Here is a 21070-nt window from a genome sequence, read left to right on the forward strand (position 1 = left end):
AAGAATTTCGTTATGATGAAGTCAATTGCAATGCTATTATATTTTAGTGTTATGAAAAGGAAGGCTTCATTTGGTTCTTTGGTTCATGGTATTTACCCAAAGGAGTGTTTGTATTTGCTGCAGTAAAATACTGTATATAGCTTAGTGAAGTTGGTATTGTTTGGCTGAAAGTGGATGGAAAGTGACTCGTTATTACATTTTGTGACATTTTGGGTATTTTCTAGTAGATCTGTGGCATTAAATGGAATGAAAAAGAAATATCATTAACAGGAGGTGTGCATTTGTATCAGCAACTGTGGTTTAGTTAACCCAACTTTGGAGGCAGTAAGTTACCTGTCCTGCAGCAGAGCAGTTACATCCTGAAACTCAGAGCTGCTCGGGGGAACAGCTTCGATGCTGCACCTCAGAGCGCGATATTTCCCCAGACAGGTAGGGCTTCTCAGAGTCATCTCACTCACGTTCAGAACATCTCTGATTAACTTGACAACAAGAAATGATCGTGTTAATATTAGCATGACAATGTGAAGAGGATAGTGGTGACTTAGTGGGTTTCTGAATATTTTTGCTGTCAGCAGAGATGAGATGAAAGCAGAGATGCTGATTTTTTTTATGGTGAAACAATAATAGTGTACATAAACATACATTGATGATATTTTACAGTTAAATGAAATATCAGCAACATATTAACAGATACTGATATGTGTCTCATAAGGTCAATATGTAATTATTTAATTGGAAATTGCCACAAACAATATGGTAAAGTAACAAGTATCAACAAAATAGCAGCAGCTTCAGTTTTCTGTCAATGTCTACACAGGATGTGTTCAGGGACAGTATTGACTGTAGGTCACATGTGCTTTGTAGTGCACACACTGTAGTGACATGTGTAAAACTGAAGAAAAGAAGACCGAGTGAAAAACTAACGTCAGCTCTGTGGTTACACACATATAGAAGCTTATCTGTTCCGCCAGACGTGCATGAAATGGACGAGTGAAAAACTCAGCTGAAACACCTGCAGAGTAACTTTTAGTGTCTGTGTATTGAAGCGTGTGTTCAAACCTATGGTGTGTTTGCTTTGGTCCAAATTGGTGCATAATTTTCATGCTATGATTGGTAAACTCATTAAGTTTTACCTTTGGTTCATTTCACGCTGAACAAAATTCAAATGAACCAAAAAAAGCATTACATATTTGATCCACATAGCGTTAAACAGGAAGAAGGTCCTGAATGAGGTCCTACTTGCCCAGTAATCATCAAGGTAATATACTTTACTTTGTTACTAGTCCAGGTTGGACTCTTATTCTCCAGCTAGCTGCTAGCAACTGTTGATTTCAACAGTTGCATTCCAGTATGTTCACCTAACTATCATGTTTGACCAGACCAGGACTTCCTTTATAAGGGTTTCATTATGGTTGTTTTGTTGTACACTCAAATACAATTGCTGTGTTCAAACCTGCACGAATCACAGCAAGTAGGAAAAGCAACCAGAGTGTTTATAACACTTGCTACCTGTGGTTCTTTATGACTGTATACATGTGTATTTGCTTTATTATACTTACTTTTAGCTGTTTGGTCAATATTACAGTGAATGCTCATATCTCTGTTTGTACATGTGTATATGATGTGCTGTGATACCTGACAGAGGTCCAGTTTCTGAGAGATGAGCTTAGCGTTGGGAGGTGGAGGGAGCTCTCTGTGCGGCAGCAGGGTGTAAACCTCATTCAGAAGAGACGCCACCTCAGCATGATTCCCTTCCCTCTGCTTTCTCTGAGCCTGAATCAACAAGCCCTCTGTCCTGCTCACCTACAAACACACACACACACACCCAAGGAGCAATGGTGTGATTCTAATCAGATTTGTGATCCGACAATCTTTCCTGGAAGGTGAGACAAACACTAGGCTGATGGTGCAGCTGATGCCGCTGTCAGACTGGGATTTTACAGAAAAATCCACATGGGGAAGGCTTACATCGTTGAGGCTGAGCTTGTCGACTGAAACTCTGAGGATGTTTCCAAGGCAACCCAGGGCCTCGGTCCATAATAATTCCACAAACAAGCCCACACTCTGCGACAAGCTTCCCGTGTTCAGCTTCTCCTCCAGCAGCAGCTGTCAGGCAAACAAAGCACATATCAATCAACCCATCAGCTAATTACATTTAGCTACCTGAAAGTCCAGCAGCAGTGACTCCTCTACAGCTTCAGGTAAGAACACAAAGCCAACCTTAAACGAGTACTCTACTGATTCAGCATTGCTCTTTTCACATTTAAGATTGTCTGACTCATGATGGACAGTTTAACTAAAAGGGATAAAACAAACTAACAATCCAGTCTTCTTCTTTGTCAACTGCTGATTCAATGTGTGGAGAGTGTGTCTGACCTGCTGGAGGGGGGAGGAGCCCAGGTCCCGGGCCCGTGGAGGGATGCTGGTCCTGAGCTGCAGACCTGAAGCCTGCAGGGTCTCTTTCAGGGCCTGGTAGACCTCTAGAGCTTCCTCTGAGGTGGACAGAAACACCAGCATATCCCTCACTGCTGCTTTCTGTTAGCACAAACAGGGTACATGTTTTTAGGTTCATTCTACTCAGGTCCAGTCATAGGTTTCAAATTCAACTTGAGACTCTATGGAGCTAAAAATGGATAGCTCAAGGACTCAGGTGGTGTGGTTTTGGATAGTTTAGTGTCTTATGATGTTCTAAATGTTGTCTCTTGTTTAAAACATGGTTTGAAATAGTGATTTTAGTGTTATTACTTAATAGATTACACAGAAATCATATATAACCAAACTGCCAACAATCAATTAATTGAACCTGTGAGCTGACATGCACTATGAGCAGTAACATACATCTGATCTTATATCATGCTTGCAGTACTTGACCACACGGTACTGCCGTCCTTTCTTTCCTGTAGAACTCTGCAGCTCCAGAATGCACCAAGTGTTGCTGTTAACCTAGAGAGAAACATTGATTATTAACAATAGTAATCATGGTAGTACAGTAACAGTAGCGAGGGCAGTGACTTCAAATGAAACGGTAGCTTTACCTTTTCAAAGATGGAATATTTGGCCACTTGAAAATGATCCGGGTATGTTGGAAGATCATGATCAGCTTCAGTATAAATTCTGTCAAATTTAACAAACGACAATAGAAATGCAACAACAGATAAATGTCATTTCATATATGTTATACATTTATGAAAACCAAATGCTGACTTAGTTTTCTAAGTCTTGTAGCGGTCTGTTTTCCTTGGTTGTTTCTACAAAAATCAATCTGGGATTTGAATTCCCAAGTGGAAAAAAAATAAATTATTTTTTTTACAGTGTATTGAACCTTTTAAAGCATGCCCTGCCAGTGGGTGTGGGAAAGCTACTCTCTCTAGAACTAGAAGGAATGATGAAAGACGAGAGAGCAGCATTACTCTCCTCATATAAAATAACTATTAATCAAAGTAACACCATGTTCATAATCTATATACTGTTTAAAAATGCAAAATCTTACATGATATGTACACACACTGCACAACTGACAGGGTTTTACGGTTTTATGACTGTTTTCCACACCTGAACCTTTCAAGAATGCTCCCACTCTTTTCTTGAGTCTCCACGCTCTGAGTCAGCCTTACAGAGTCCACATCCCGACCTTTGGACGACCCAGCAACTGCTCTGGTTGTTGGTACATCAGTTACTAAAATGCACAAGAGAGCGCACACACATACACACACACACACACACACACACACATTAGAGTTGCCTGTAAACCTTCGTACACACCGTCTATGTAAAGCATGATGACAGATGGATTGTGACAAACACACACATCATTCATGACATGAATGTGTAACAATGTAGAGTGCTGCACACGCCAGATGAGCAAACACACCTTTTATCTGACCACAAAGACTCCTGTTTGCAGTTAAACCTGCTCACTGAGTCTTAACTGGATTTCTAATCAGCATGTCCATATATCAAAGCAGAAACAGAGGTAGGGAGACAAAGATGACAAAGCAGGATCACAGAGAGGTCATGAGTTATTTAGCTGGAATTGGGTGGTGTCCTGCTTCTGATTTAGTTTGTCTGCTTTCTTTAACCGGCTGAGGGAGTACAAAGTGAGGGATCGGCATTTTACGCTCCCACATCTCCGATTGTGCAAACAGTGTGCAGCACAAACCCACACTGCATAGTCGGCACATTTCAGAGCAACCCAAATGTAATATTCATTTAAAAGTATGATACATTATCAGATAAACCATGTGCGTTTACAAATATCAGGGTTGGGAGCCTTCACCATCACAATCCTTCACTTTAATGCTGCAGTTACATCATTTCTAACAGCATAGTGAACAGCTGTGTGTGATTTTTCAGAGAGAATTCACAAATCTGTTTTTTTTTACTTCTTACTTTTTTACTTTAGTTTAATAGTCTCCAGCTTTGATGATAATAATGTATTGTTGTGTTTTTTCCACAGCGTTTTCCAGATATGACTTTTTTAATATATAATGCTGATTATATTCAGGCCTTGCAATGAGGGAGTCATATTTTTTGTTTGCTTTGAACTGATCAGTGAACCTTGCCCATGTCTTTACTACTATAGAACAAATCTGTAAACTGTAGAACAAATCTACCTACGAGTATAAATAAAGACACCGTGACCATGACCTTGTTAGCAAACACTTTTTCGGTCACGTGATGAATTTAAGTCCAATATTCACTCTTTTAGCTCTGCCTCTACCAACTCCTGAGGGAAATGTCCTTCTCTTTAGCTGCTAAATGTCTTCTGCAGCAAGACAACGACACTATGAGAGCACTGAGACTGAACCAAAACAGTAAAGTTGCACCCAGACAGCTAAACAATGAGCTGAAACTCACTGTAAAACTCCATAAACTGGAGGGGAGCTGCAGAGTAGGGTGATAATTCTCTGTAGGTTCACACGAGTGACGTCTTTCACATTACACACTGTCATTTGATACATTGTGATTTTAAAAATAATTATTAAAGCTGATTTAATTCATCCTGAATTATGCATACATTTGAATATATATATGAATAAAGACTGGAGTGGACACCTAAACTTCCTGACCTAAGTAGACATTCAGTCGCCTATATTTGGTACTTAACTGATTGACTTTAAATCATTTGGGGACGTATTTTACATAGAAATGTGATGTCATTTATATTCAGTACATTCACAGTGATTCATACCTTGAAATTAAGAAATCTTAGTTAAATCTTCCTCATATCACTCTGCTGTCAAACATGCAGACCACTATACATCAATGTTTTGCTTTGTCATCTTACATAGACCTAACGAAGGTGAGCCGATGAAGGTATCTACATAAAATAAGCAAACAGCACAGCAGAGTGCAGGACATTTTTCTCCTGTTTTAGTGTTAATGTTGCACCAGATGCCTGCAAAAATATTTATGGATGTCTGGTATGCCTCTTGGAAAAAACTGCTCTGCCTATTAAAGATGATACCTTGATGTGAGAGTGGATCTCGCCTTGGTGAGGAGAGAGACGGAGCGGGAGAAAAATCAGAGAGAGAGGACGTATCCAGTTTGTATTCATCCACAGGCAAAAGAGTTCCTCTCTCCAAACAGCTGTACACGTAATCCACCCCGACCACGGGCGTTTTGTACCTCTGGACACTACGAAGCCTGTTGGAGCTCAGGTTGGATATGTCACTGACCACGATCAGAGAGCACTGTTGACAATGGAGAAATTAGAAAACAAGTTGTGATTTCTGGATGTTGCGTATGAATACTGTAAATCCATCAGACAGTGGCAGACGAAATCTAGAAGATTGCAGCATGTGTTACTCGCTGACAAGGTTGTCAAACTCATTTTAGTTCAGGGGCCACATACAGCACAATTCCTTCTTCAGTAGGCTGGACTAGTAAGACCATTGCACAATAACTTACAAAAAATAATATTTAAATATGAACTTTACTATAATAAACCATCTGTTTACAAATGTGGGCCCCCATGGATTAAATGCTGGCTGAGAGATGTCTTAAGACAAATAAGTGTCTCTGTCTTTTACACAATATTTTGGAGTTACTTTTCTGGAATTTTCATACTTTGCAAAATCACCCAGTGGACCTGATTGGACCCCTTCGCGAACTGCTTCTGGCCTGAGGGCCCTATGTTTGACACCCCTGTAATAGGATGACGTACAATGCTGTCAGTGTGTTTAAATTAATCATATTGTGGAAGGATATATTCAATTTTTAATAAAAAAAGACCTCAACCTGACTGACATTTCTGTCAACAGGGTGATATCTGTCTAACCAGGTACTAACAGTAGAGAGTGATCACATCCTCTGACCTGTTTGTTGACCACAAAGGACGTGCTGCCTCCATTTTCTGTTATAGCCGACTTCAACTTCTTCCTCTCCTTGAACGGCAGATTTTTCAGCTCCAAAAGCACCGAGCAGTTCTCAAACACAGCCATGCCTGTGAGGAGAGGACACACCCAAACTGGTTATGAGTATTTTACCAGCTGAGTCTCTGACTGCACAACCTGTCCCCTAACAACTGGCCTTAAGTCTAGTGTGTGTCCCTAAAGGAGACTGAAGTCATAACCATACACACTCACTCTCTCACACACACACACACACACACACACACACACACACACACACACACACACACACACACACACACACACACACACACACACACACACACACACGCCCCTATCACCAAATGTGGATAGGAATCTTGCAGAAGGAAATCCCCTGTGTAGGCTGTATAAAAGAGAGAAGTGCAAGTTTTGAACACAAAATAGTCATAATGTTACAATAACATTAGAAAATATGTTTGTCGTGTTGGATATTTTTCCTATTCAACAACTAGCAAAACAATAAACAACAACACTTCCTGTAAATACTTAGCTCTCAGCTCTCTGTAACATGAACTATTATACAACAACAAAAGCAACAGCTATTAAATGATGGACAACACCAACTAACTGCTGATTAAACAAAGAAAATAAGGTTAACTTTACTGTAAACATCCAGAACATGAACAGACTCCTGTGATTGCTGACTTTAGATGTTGTGCTAGCAGACCTGTCACTGCTGTGTCAGGTTAGCGTCAAACTGCCAGTGTTATCTTCCTGTAGGCGTGTGTCTTCAAAATAAAAGCTGTGATATTGAAGAATAGGTTCACAATGTTTAAAGTCTGTCTTAAAACAACATTCAGATATCCATATGAACAGTGAGAGCCGCAATAACTGATATCAAGATTACTTCCAGTTTTGTGGTCTTCCTTTCAATGTAAAAGCTTAACATAAATTAACTCTCAGATGAAAAAAAAATCAAGAGATCAGGGGAGTATTTCAGGAAGAAGATTCAACAAACTCTTAGTCTAACCCTGAACTCTTAGTTGACTTACTCTGCTATAGAAAATTCTGAGTATCCAGTTCCAGAACAGCTGATCTGAATGAGTTCATTCAACTCTGGTGAGTGGTGGTGTAACCTAATTGAAAGCAGCTAAAAACATCATTCAGAAAAGTAAGGCACATTTTGCTGGGCTATGATTGTACTTCACTTTGATTTTATTCATATTTGACGTATGCTATTAAACAAAGTAAATATTCATTCAGTTGCTATTTGAACATGTAGTAATTTAAACCCCCAACAGAAAGCTGTTTAACACATATGTCCTCTCGTCTAATATCCTGCTTAGTAGATTAACATTTTACACTATTTTAATACTTTTATTTAGACTGATATGTAACTTTGCTTTCAAAAACAACAAAAGAAAAACAATTCTTAAATTATGAGATAGAAAACAACAGAAGGATAATGTTACTATTTTGCATATTTTAATTGCTAAACGTGTTCGTTATGACAGTGAGAGTGAGAGTTACAGGACAGTTTCACAATTTTTCAAATCTGTCTGTCTGTTATAACAACAGTCTTGACTATATGAACACTGAAATATATTTTTCTTGCTGTAATCATTCCTCCTGTATGTTTTCAATGTGAATGAAGGGGACCACACCGTCATTTAGTGCAATAAATACATTTAAAAGTTGATCTGAAGTTTATATGAGGCTGAGTCGACCATATCATGGATAAGTGGATACACATATCCATGATATGGATATGTGTATCCACATATTTACAGTCTTTTTAGCATCAAATTCAAAATCAAGGTGATTTGGCTCATTTGGATGATTGAAGCTTCATATTAGCTAAAGATAAACCTTTAAGTTAATTTTGCACAGAAGGAGGACTGTGGATTTTTCCTCCCATATCACTTACATTGTAAGCGCATTATGAAGGGATCTTCTAATGGTCAGAATGAACAGGAGGAATGATTAGAGAAATAAAAACATGTTTCAATGTTCATATAGTCAAGTGACTGTTGTTTTAAGACATACTTGAAAAATTGTGAACCCATCCTTTAAGGTGTTGAACAATTAATGTTTAAAAAATAGTAACATTATCATTCTGATGTTTCTGTGTCAAAAAATTAAGACTTTTTTTGTTGTTCAGAATATATTAAGAATATAAATAGTGATTGCTCAACAACTCAGATTTCTTTTGAGAGTCCATTTCTGTTTGGCTTTTACACTGAAAGGAAGCTCACACAACTGGAAGTGATCTTAATGTTAGTGACTGTGACTTGACAGATTTAGTGAGCAGCAGACTTCCTGGTTTAGAGCCAGATGAGGTATTCTCATGGGTTATTTACATTCCATTACTGCAGGGTCTGCTGCCCTCCTCAGGACGGAGAGATGTACTACAAACAAACGGCAGGATAGAAACCTGATGCGCAGTTGAGGCTGGTGGGGACCACTGAGCAGCTTGTGGCAGATCAAAGGTGGCATGTGCTGCTCAAGGATAGTGAAAGCAGTTCCTCATTCATTTTCCCCACTTGAAAGATTCCGACAAAAAAGTTCTAATAAGACGTAAAAAAAAACTTCAGAAAGACTCCATCTCCGTGTGTGCAATTATTTCATTTTAAAAGTTAAGCTACAGGACACAAAATGTCCATTTCAGTGTATGTGTGCTAGAGGTTGCAGGTTTCAGCATCACTCACAGTGAAGGTCATACCTCCAACTGATGTAACCATAAGAAAAATCCATTGTGAGCAAATACTGTAGGATCTGGCTTTGTCTCAGGTTTAAAATAGTCCTCCTGTTCAGCCTGGCTGGGTGAAGCACATTCCTGGGCTGCACCCTTGGGACATATTCCCACATTGCATCAGATCTGGTTTTGACACTGAGAGTGAACCAATAGAGCGATAAAGTAGAGAAACAGTCTGCTTACATGCTCAGTACTTTTTCTGCACATCACAATTTAAGCTATTTATCAATATTTTAACACTGTAGCTGTGATAGTTTCATTCGTGTATAGAGAACAGTGAATCACACGTATTGTATAACGCTAATTTGACGTGATTTTTCGTGCCGAACTCGTCGTGATTTTGATGCTGATTACTGTTTAATACAGTGTTGCAAAACAACAATTGAAAAATATTGTTTTTGTGTCTGCTTTAAAAAAAAAAAGAACCCCAACTTATAATAGTAATAATACAAATTATTAAAAAACTCAAATACACAGGCACTGTTAAAAGTTTTGACATTTTATGAAAATGTGAAATGAAATGATCACCTGCACATGTCAACACAAAAGAAGTCTTGCTGTTCTTTTCTACTGATAAATTCTGTAGCCTACAATTGGAATGAAACATAGCTGCTTTTTTTGACGTCATAGTGTAAAAACCGTGATATTAAATGGAAGTGAACAAGGTGTTCAAATATCCATGTGTGATTTATAAAGGCTTTTCCATTTTTAGGGAGCAGCCACACAGAGCAGAAGTCATCAACATCATTGTCTGGTTTCTCACTCATTGCTCTTGAAAACTCTCTCACACACAGCGGAGCGCACAGAGTAAAAGGGGTACAGGTGGATCCTTGCTGTTCCTGTTGTTGTCAGGAGATGAAGTGCTGCCAAGTTGAAGGGTAAAGCTGATGAATGAATTGAAAAGGTAATGCCTGATTCCTTCTACATATCATAACTGTGTTGGGGAGTAGCTGGTTACATGTAACAACGTTACGTTATTTGATTACAAAAAGAATGTAACTATAATCGGTTACAGTTACGGAGAAATAATTTAAAATTAAATTACATTTACTGACGAAAATGTTGATTATTACAAAGGAGGTTACATCTGAAGTCACACCTTTAGCTCAGGAGGGTTTTTTCCTCGTTTGTTAATATTTAAAATGTAACTGAATACATATATTGCTGTTTTTAATTCTTTGAAATCCACATTTTTTTTATTTGTTGTAAATAAATCGTGACATGGGCTTATTTTGAGCACACATGGACTTAAATGGTGTCACAGTACCAATTAAACCCATGCCAGACTTTTGACTTTTTTCATCAGATACATTTATTGTATATTCCAAAATCTACATAAACTAATAAATACATTTTCAAATGAGAGATAAATCTTAAAAGCCTTATAAATCATGTCAGTATCCATGAAAAGCAGCTGAACTTAGATTTTGGTGCTTAATGGGAACACTTACCCTAACAGCTAAAAACATTAGTTAGAAAATTATAAAAGTAATCTAATGTAATAAGTTACATTACTTTGATTTAATGATTGTAATAGTTAAATTACGTTTTACATTTTAAATAGAGTAACTAGTAACCTGTAACCTATTACATTTCTAAAGCCAACCTTCCCAACCCTGTGTATGGGCATATTCTAGCATCTACTAGTCAAAGATGAGCTACTTCTGCATTTAAGCAAAATTATTTCAAACATCTTCCAAATATTTTGTTTAGAAATCCAGTTCATGCATTTCCAGCTCATTAATAAATGTATTTAAACAAACAAAACAGATAAAAAATATACAGATCTGTGTCTCCACTACTACTGTAAACCTGTGATGGCTCCTCAGTGGTCCGTTCTGAAAACACTCGCCCTGCCTGATGAACCCTGCCCCAAAAGCTGCCCTCTATTTAACACCCTGCAAATAGACAACACACTGATGAGTTTTTTTTCTGAGAATCTTAGCAGAAGTGGTGCTAAACATGTGATATTTGCGGCTCCCTGGTGACTTAGGGGTTAAGGACCAACTGTGAAGTGCAGCGTCTCCCGAGCTTGATCCTGAGGTGGAGTGCTGGAGGAAAGATCAGGGGGTCATTTAAATTTAAAGCATTCATGCTCTTCAGGGAAATATAAATGTGCTCATTAAATTTCATGACAATCTGCCTCTCAGATTTTGATTTTTCTCGTGTAAAATCGGAAAAATTGGCCTGATGGTGCCTCTAGAGGGAAAGGGTTAGGTGTCACCAACACCCCATTTACACCTGGTGTTAACATGTGATCTGTATCTGGAGACATAATGACTTCTGGTTTTTGCATTTACATCTGGCATTAAAATGTGTTCCTGTCTTCTCAATTGTGGCCACGTTCTATTCAGATCTCAGAATGCAAATGAGCTAGACAGAGCTGGCAGACTCAACAAACATGGCGCGTCCAAGGTCAAGGAAACTGCTGCTGCCATGATCGGACGTCATTCGTGTCCTAATCATTTTTTTATGAGGGGGAGACTTCGAGCGACTTAGACTTTTCAACTTACTGCGCTGACCTCCAGATGTGGTCTGGCTAATCTGATCATATTCCTATCACAGTGATGCTCTGAGCACCTTGCGTTACACCTTGCATTATAATCCTATCACATATCCAGATAAAGATTGCATTTTAATAACAGGTGTCAATGGGGTACAAAACATAGATATCCTCTGGGGACCATGACTTTTCCACATTAGACTTGATGAAACACTGGCTGGTTGTTGAAATGTCTTGCTCTGTATCAATCAACGTGTCGGACTTATTAACAACATCATCATCTTCACTTCAACTTGTTCTGCTGTGTTGTTGCAGCCCATCATGTCTTTTACTCTTTTCTCTGAGACTATTGAAGGCAGCTGTAATGTGTTTAATGGAGTGAAGTTGGCCTCAGTAAGTGAAAATACATCCAGACAGTAACCCAGAGAGAGTAGACTTGACATTTTAAGGGTCAGCATTCAGAAATTATATTGTGACATGCACTTGCCCTCTTAAGACTCATGACTTGACTTGGATCTTGTTCAAGGATTCACTTGGCTTGAAACTTGCTCTTACAGACTTGAGACTTCAAGGATGAGGCTGGTGATTTTTTGTTTATACCCAGTAAATCCCATGAGAGGCCAAAACCGACAGTTTGTTAGTCCATCCTTTAACAAGGACTTGACCTTAAAAACTTAAAACAGCTCTGCACTTAAAAAAAATTACCAAATTCCTCTTTGTAATATTTGGCTGTGAAGAATGCACACTTGTATACATACTGATGTGTATAAAGCAAAAAAGTCAGCTTCTGCACAAGCCCAATACTTCTGGGAAATGTATTCAGTTTATGTTTGGGTCAAGCAACCTTCATTAAGCATTTTACACAGCAAATGATAATAAACCTTCATATACATACAGTGTGCTGCAAAAGTTTACTCTAAAAGTGAAGTGAGGATGCTTTCAGAAATAATGCCATGAAGAGTGTTTTTTATATATGAGTTAACTCCAAACAATGTTGAGTAAACAAAATCAAATCAATATTTGCAGCTTTGCCTTTGAAACATCAACAGTTCTCCTACACACAGTTTTTCAAGGTACCTGGCATGTTGGTTGTTCCTGCTTCTTGAAGAACTTGCCACAGTTCTTCTGTGGATTTCGGCACCTTATTCGATTCTGTCTCTTCATGTAATCGCAGAGTGACTCCATGATGTTGAGATCGGAGCTCTGGGGGGTTATACCATCTGTTACAGGACTCCTAGTTCAAATAAATCAGCAGTTCCATAAGAAAACACACCTGAAAAGAGGTTATGGAAATAAAAAAAATGTTAAAGGTGAATTTCTCTCAATTTCCCTAATAACATATATAAATGATTATCTGTTTCAGAATAGGACTAACAATAAGCTTCCAGAAAAACAAAGAATTGTGACACAGCAAAGAGTACTGACTGCACAACTTTATAAGAAAACATATAAATATAAAAATATCATCAAAAGAACACTGGAACCCAAACAGTCTACACTGAACACATTGACTCTCATAATGACAATAAATATGTCAGAAATCTGGAACATAATCACAATGAAGTTACAATTAAAAAAAAAAAGCAATATAGAAAACAGAAAAGACTCCATTAAAAAAAAAAAAAAAAAAAATCAGCACCCACACACTGTCAACACAAACATAATATTTGGCTGCTCAGCATGTCCACATCCTTAAACATTGTTTATCTCATGACTCAATAAGAACAAAAAAACATCTGCATGTTAAATAGTATAAAAGCTATTATAATTGTAGACAAAGTGAGATCCTGATTTAAAGCTACTGTACGTCTGGTGCTGCATGGTGTCCCTGACATCTTGATGGACCGTAACATAAACAAAGCTCAATTATCTGGAGCTGAATAGCTTTTTAATTGCTGCTGTTTAACATTAAAAATGAGGCTGCGTGCTGGTTGTCTGAGCGAACAGATGCCAGGCAAACCGTTAGCTGCAGTCATTTCCCTTCTCACTGTTACATTATTTACTCATAGTAGTCTTTGGTACTTGTTCACAAATGCTCCTAGTTTTTTTTGCTTAAACTTGTTAAAGGAATAAGAAGATAAATAAATATCCAACGTCTTACGAAACATGTCAGTCATGTGAAAATCTTTGTAAGAACAGATCCACATTCCAGGGGATCTGTCATTAACATGATGAAATCCCTAATCCTCTATATAAAGCAACCTTGTCAGAGCCAGGAAAGCCCACACACACCAACCCGAACTACATTCTTATGCAACGATTTTGCAAAAATATGCTTTGGGGGAAACCTAATGCTGCCTAGATGATGTTATATTTTATTCTTTATATCGGTAAAACATTTAAATAGAACATATCTGTAAATGTTAATGTGAATGTTAAAATATTTTATTCCAACACGATCCACTCATAGCAGCTGCTGCATGATTAGATTAAGAGTTTGACATTTTGGGGGAAATACATTTTTTGGCTTTCTTAACCATAAAATATTTATAATCCCCCTTCTGCTCAAAAATAAGTTTTTCCTCTTTTTCCTATAGTTGGATGTTTGAACTTCATTGTATACAGTCCAGTATTCAACTTTACGGTTATGATGTTGAAATGTGAAGTTTCCAGTGCACATACACTGAAATGTTCAATGAATTACGAAACATCTTGTGTCCAGATGGGAAACTTTTGAGAAGAAATATGTTTGTATAATAAAGGAGTAGATGCCAATTCAAGAATTTTAAAGGGGTGATTATTGGATATTTATTTTGGTGGGAAAACCATATCAGACACACATTATTGTTTCAAACAGTACTTTAATATGTCTCAATACATGTCTGTATGTCAAATTTGAAGATGGGGACAGGAGACCGTTAGCTTACGCATAAAGAAGGAAAATGAAATAATAAAACAATAATTTGTGTTTTTACATGGGATTATGTGTGAAATTGTTTCTTTACTGGCAGCATTGACTTTCTTTTTTATGCCTCAGAGTTTGCAGGGGTTGAACAAACCAGATATAATGTGTCCATTTTAGAGCTTTAGAGCTGCTAGTTGGGGGATTTCATTACCCTTGGATAGAGCTAGGCTAGCTGTTTCCGTGTTTTGAATTTGAAGGTGGTGACAGGAGACCGTTAGCTTAGCTCAGCATAAAGAAAGAAAATGAAATAATAAAACAATAATTTTTTGTTTTTACATGGGATTATGTGTGAAATTGTTCCGAGCAGCAGTGACTTTCATTTGTATGCTTTGGTTTTTGCAGGTACTGAACAAACCAGCTGTAATGTGTAGGTGCTAATTGGTGGATGGATTTGTTTCTTTCGGACAGAGCTAGGTTAGCTGTTTCCCCATGTTTCTTTATGCTAGGCTAATTGGCTGCTTGAGGTAGCTTCACATTTAGCACTCAAATGTGAAAGTGGTGTGATCTTCTCATCTAATTTTTGGCAAGAAAGCAAACATTTTCTCTTTTAGGCAACTAAAATCACACAAGCTCAGGAAAATGGTGAAAGATGCACAACAATGGCTGCCACTTTTGAACTCAAACACTTTGTTCATCTACCCTCCCCGTCGGAGCTCTAGAGTCTTATTTTCCCTGAATGTCCTACCATTTCCTGCATTGGCACTAAATGTCAATCATCTCATACAATCCTTTAATTGCTCTGCATGGTGATAACATAAAATAAAATGTAATGTTCACTTGGGTGCAGGAAGTAATTTTCTGGCACTCTTGATGTAGTGGTCCACAGTGTGCCCTCAGGTTCAACTGACAGCTTTCTTACAAGGTTGTTGAAAATGCACATGATGTACGCAGGCAGTGGTGAAGAACATAAACTGGGCAGCAGCATAATGTCTACTGACATTTAACAAAGACATGAATGGGCTATAATGGTGTTAGTGGTAATTATCTCCGCCAGGCAAAAGACTGGAGGAGATCATGTGTTTGGTCGTGTGTGTCCGTGTCCGTGTGCGTGTGTGCGTGTGTGTATTTGTCCGCAGCTAATCTCACATGCCACTGGACCCAACAGGCTAATATTATTTGTGCACATTTATGACTGTATACTCAAAGACCTCTCAAGGTTGCAGTGATTCACAATTGTTGAAAACCCTATTTTATAACGTGCTGTATACCGCTATTGACTGCTGACTCCTCACTCCTCTTTACCAGCTGCTGGGGGCTCTAAGTGATCAACAACTGCAGGAAAAGGCATCTACAGAAATCAGCTAAGCAAAAAAAAAAAAAAGGACTATGTTGAAAGCCACATTGTGGCCTTTGCAGTGGCTCAAAAACTGACATCCATGAAAAAGTCTGGTCTCATCTTGAAGTGAAGCATCTGCAAATAAATTCCAAACCTGATATGTTATGAATCATTAAATTAGGCATGATACAAGATGAATAAAGCCATGGTTTTGTTCACTGCCATCTTGACTGTAAGGTAGCCAGGAGGGTCAGTTGAGTAAAATGCTACGGTTCATTGTTTGGGAGGGAAGAAGGAGGAATGGAGGGCTTTTATTTTGTGTGGTGTGTTTAAATTGAGAAGTTTATACTCATCCTTCCATTTATTGTTAACACATTAAGTTAATACAGTTACGTGAACCCAGGAGGAGGCTCAGTTACAAAACCATTAAACTACTTCATGCATCTTAAAGAAAACTGAGACTATACATACCCCCAGACACACCTGGTGGAGATGTGCACTCCACTGAGTTCTTTCTGTGAACCATCAAATTAACTTCACAGGAGAGATATGAGCACTGCTGTAACATGAGGAGACACCTGCAGACACACTAATGCTATACTGCCACATGATTAACTGTGCATTTCATTACATTCAGTACTTCATTACTAAAGATGTGCCAGCATAGAACACATTAATTAAAAGTGTTGAGGGTACTCAGGACTGTGGAATAAGTAAGTGACATCATGATATATATCTGGAGCAGTCAGTATTATTAATTGATATGTTCATCAACATCATTCTAACACAATAATCAAAGGCAATATGTTCTTCTGTAAAGTTCTCCATGAAGACTTGATGGTTTTCTGAAACCCATCTGACACCTTTGTAACTTCTACACCCTCTGCAATATTGTCTTTGTTCTACTGTAAGCTTTTTTGTAAGTTTAGTTGTATGTACAGTACTTTACCTTTAGATTAAAAATACCCCAAGTAAATTCTTAGAATTTCAGACCTCTGTCAAAAACAGATTCAATCAATGAACAAACATGTACGGATCAACAGCGTTTTTTGTGTTCATGTGGTTCAGTCGAATTTAAAGGGGTTCAAATTTCAAAATAAACATATGAATAACTTGCACACATATTTTTTGTGAACCCAGCATAACATTTCTGCTTTTAATCCATTGGAGAGAATATATTAGAGGATTATGGCAAAAATGTCTAAGTGGTGTAACCATAAAAACTTTGTACCAAATAATTCAACTTGCTTAAAAACAGTAAATTCTCAATAAAACACCATATCAACTAGTTTGGCATGATCTTACATAATAACTTTTTATATTAAATAAAGGTAATGGAATACAATTGTTCAAAATATTACATTTAATCTGGTGAATCATGTCAATCAGGAACCATTTACACTTTTTAAAAATATAGTAAGTATTTGTATAAGCAAATTTAATTACACTGTAGGTGGATAAAATATTTAATATTCATATTTATTTTGTGGTTACACCATTTGACATTTTCAGGAGCATTCAGTCTTAATTTTGGTTAAAAAAAATGGTGCAAATATCATTTCAAATGACATAAAAACAACAAAATGTACATTTGAACAAACCTGATGCTGCTTTAAGGAGTTTACAGTAGAAGAAGTATTTGGTAGAAAGTTGTTATGGTTACACCGTGTAACCATAACAACTTTGTACCAAATAAATAAACTTACTTAAAAATGCTAAATTATTATTATTTTTTTTATAGTAATATAATTATTATAAATAATAAATGTATTCTGGGGAATCATGTAAATCAGTAAACATGTCAGTTTTGTTTTTGATTTTTTTGTATTAAGATTTTTTTTGAATTGCTTATCTTGCCAACCCTTATTTGTAACTGACCCACACATCTTTTAACATGAAATCAGGGTCAACCAATTTGTTTTTGATTAGCAAAAATAGTTTTATCTCCATTTTGCAGATGCAACAGAACATCAGTTTCAGTATAAGATAAGGGTAGAACATCAACAACAGATGATTTAAACAGTGCTACATTTTTTTGTGATGGAGAGATGTGACTAGAAGTTACACTGATGGCGAGAACAAGTTTAATGACCCTTTTCTACCAGAATCAGGCTTTGATTCCAAGTGATTTGTCCCATTGAGTCAATTGGCCAATTTACTGTGTGGGCTGTGAAGCACATGGTTGCAACTATAGAAAAATAGAAACTAACTAGGTGTTAATGTATGTTGATGTGTTCATCATAATAGCAGGGCATAATTTGCCTGAGAAATGTAACAACACCAGCTTGGCAAATACAGGTGGTGTGAGCTGGATGAGTAGTTGTGTCCAGGAAAAAAAAAATCTGGATAACAAATTGGAATATATCTACACAAGTCATGTTGGAGAGGAAAGACAACAAGAGAGAAGCAGGAGGCAAGTTCATCACAATCAGAGTTTCCTGTCTCCCTGTGATTGCCAATCAATAAATCAACACCAGATCTCTCTCTCTCTCTCTCTCTCTCTCTCTCTCTCTCTCTCTCTCTCTCTCTCTCTCTCTCTCTCTCTCTCTCTCTCTCTCTCTCTCTCTCTCTCTCTCTCTCTCTCTCTCTCTCTCTCTCACTCACTCTCTCACTCACTCTCTCACTCACTCTCTCACTCACACTCACACTCACACTCACACTCACACTCACACTCACACACACACCATAGTGGGTATTCTCACTGCTGCCATTTCTGCCTGCCAGGACTTGCACCATCAGGTACCAGAAAGCAACCAATGTGTCTGGAAATCTGCAGAGAGATGAGAGGATCAATGACAAAGATAGAAATAATCTAAATCACCCACAAATCTAAAGATAAACAATAACAATAATGACACTGAAATTCTGGTATCTGGTACATTTTATCCACTGATAAACCTGCCCAAACCAGACCTAAATATAGATCTAATTGGCTAATGTACCAATCAAGCCTCAGCACTTACAGCAGAATCTCTCATATGTCAGTGCATATCTCGTGGCTTGGGTTAAGGTTTCATTTTGACTGACTACAGCAGTTGCAGAAACCACTTTATCTAAATCACAGTCTCGTCTAATCAATGCTTAATTGAATACTGGAATATTATGGGGTACTCCAGAATATTAAAAAAAATTTTTTGTCTTTCACAATGGTCACCATGTCAGATTAGGCAACTATAGTGATACATTCTTGATCTGGAGACACACTGGAGTCTTTCAGTATTACCAACAATTTAATGAGGCTGCTTTGAGTTTTTATGCTTTGAGTCCAGCCAAGCATCTAAGAGCAGCTGAAAGTGCTGACATAACATACATTTATAAACCCCCTCTTCAGTCTGGCTTTTGATTAAAATGTTTGAAAACCATGCTTTTAATGTCTTTTATTTACCATAATATTACAATGATTGTTCCATTTGATCTTAATCTCTAATACATTTAGACATTCCCCTTTTCTTTATTAGTAACCAATTGTTTTACATATTACACTGTACTATCTTAATATTATCTTGTCACCTGTAATGCCCTTTAGATAGCACTCACATGCATGCATGGATCCACGTGGATCCCATTTCAAAGGAGTATAAAGTGCTGCATGTGTTTGTATTTGAATCCTTCCAACTGGACTTCCTGGATTGACTCTTATCTGCTCATCTGTACATTTAGCAACATGCCCACAGTGATGCAGCCCCATATGCTTTCTCACAAAGTGCCACTGGTGGTCTGAACCCGGCATTAAATTTCACTCATGTATACTTGCAGAGGATTGCAGTTCCCAAACATGCCATGGGAAGGAGCTCTGGCTCCTATGAGTGACAAAGCATTCTGATCACAGAGACAATAGATGGTGATTAGTGTGAGGATTTTATCCTGCTCACATCCCTTTTTTTGAGAGCCACACATTCAGCCACTCATAATTTTCCTGAATACCAGTCATCACCTCAGACACCAGACATCTTTCCTCATGATTGATTTCATTCATGCAGAAAAAGAAAAGCACATCGTCAACAGTGACACAATTCTGGCTCTCCCTGTTCTCCTTTAAATCTCGACTTCCCATATCCATCCTTTCACATTCTCTGTTGATGCCTGCTCTCTTTCTCTCATCCACCGATGTTATGTACTCCCCTCACTCTTCTTACTGTACAGTATGCACGTCACATCAACTGGATGCAGATTGCTGATATCTCTCTTTCGCAGCTTCTTCTCCTCACCCTCCTCACTTTCATCTTCTCGTCTTGTTGCTCTCGTGGTTCAGTGAAGCTTAGATGAACAAGCAGAGCGCGGGCAGTAATAGTGAAGCAGTAGTCTGACGCTAATGTCATATGACTGAAAATCTATGACTCCTGGTGTGGTCTGCTGTGTGGTCGGTGACAAAGCTGCCAAATGTCAATGTAAGACACATACTGGTAGTGGGAGAGTAAGATGAGGAATCAGGTTGATTAGCAAGATTGGGTGTTATAAGCTCTGAAGTTTCTGCAATACAATTGACTTGAGTGTTCTTCTTGAAGATAGCCACCAGACAATATCGTTACCATGTCACTGAGTGGTGTTTTTGGCCTTTTATCACAAAGCACCCTCAGCTGAAGCAGCCCCACCACAGGCTGATCATGTGTGTCTCATGGTTGGTCTCTAGATGGTCACTTGGCAGCATCTCTTCTTTTCAGCCCCAGCCAGTAACTGCTCCTTTTGGAGGCATTGGCAAGCACTTTGATTGCCTTCCTATGGTCCTGCCCTCTGACTCCTTCTTCCCTCAGGAGCCTTGGGGTGGAACTGTGTATAAAACCCCTGCAACACACTTTTACACTCTGCTTCAGTTGCAAGGTTGTCGTATTGGAGAATTTTTAGTTCTGAATTTAGTCCTTGCCAAAGAAGGTATAAACAAGCTCCAAAGGAAATGTTTTACAGCAGCACTGACCCGAGCACAGGTGAGGAGAAACCAAAATGCCCCATCTGCCACTGCAATTCCACCGTCTCCAAATTCTGCTCAAGGTAAAACTGACCAAACCAAGGACCTGCAAAGCAGCCCCATTGGAGATAAACACCAAATCCAAGTCCGGAGACCACCTGCTGGTTTTGCAGTGGGAAAAATCCTTGACATCAGCAAATTCAGCAGTTTAACTAAACTAACCAGAGTCATCGCCTGGGTGTGGAGAGCTGCCACAGAGTGGAAGGAAGTACTGGCCAGAACTTCAGGCACAGATGAACCAAAGAGGGTGAGAACGTCTTCAGCTCAAATCAAGTCCAGAGCCAAAGAAGCAACACTTACCGTCAGCAGACTTGTATCCTTACAGGACACTGT

General features: G+C 38.2%; 1 protein-coding gene across 1 annotated transcript in view; it reads right to left on the reverse strand.

Moving 5' to 3' along the window:
- The window catches only part of parp4 (poly (ADP-ribose) polymerase family, member 4), a 30977-nt gene extending 23909 nt beyond the window's left edge, over positions 1–7068 (reverse strand). Inside the window, exons 1-10 of the mRNA XM_062431705.1 lie at positions 6999–7068; positions 6318–6445; positions 5468–5693; positions 3553–3676; positions 3036–3114; positions 2839–2943; positions 2377–2535; positions 1969–2106; positions 1636–1803; positions 334–479 (exon numbers count right to left, since the gene is read on the reverse strand). Of these exons, the coding sequence (XP_062287689.1) occupies positions 334–479; positions 1636–1803; positions 1969–2106; positions 2377–2535; positions 2839–2943; positions 3036–3114; positions 3553–3676; positions 5468–5693; positions 6318–6443 (1271 nt within the window). The 5' untranslated portion in view covers positions 6444–6445; positions 6999–7068. The remainder of the gene's footprint in view (positions 1–333; positions 480–1635; positions 1804–1968; positions 2107–2376; positions 2536–2838; positions 2944–3035; positions 3115–3552; positions 3677–5467; positions 5694–6317; positions 6446–6998) is intronic.
- Positions 7069–21070: the final 14002 nt, after the last annotated feature.

Source organism: Scomber scombrus, chromosome 13, assembly GCF_963691925.1.
Source record: "Scomber scombrus chromosome 13, fScoSco1.1, whole genome shotgun sequence".
NCBI classification, from domain to species: domain Eukaryota; kingdom Metazoa; phylum Chordata; class Actinopteri; order Scombriformes; family Scombridae; genus Scomber; species Scomber scombrus.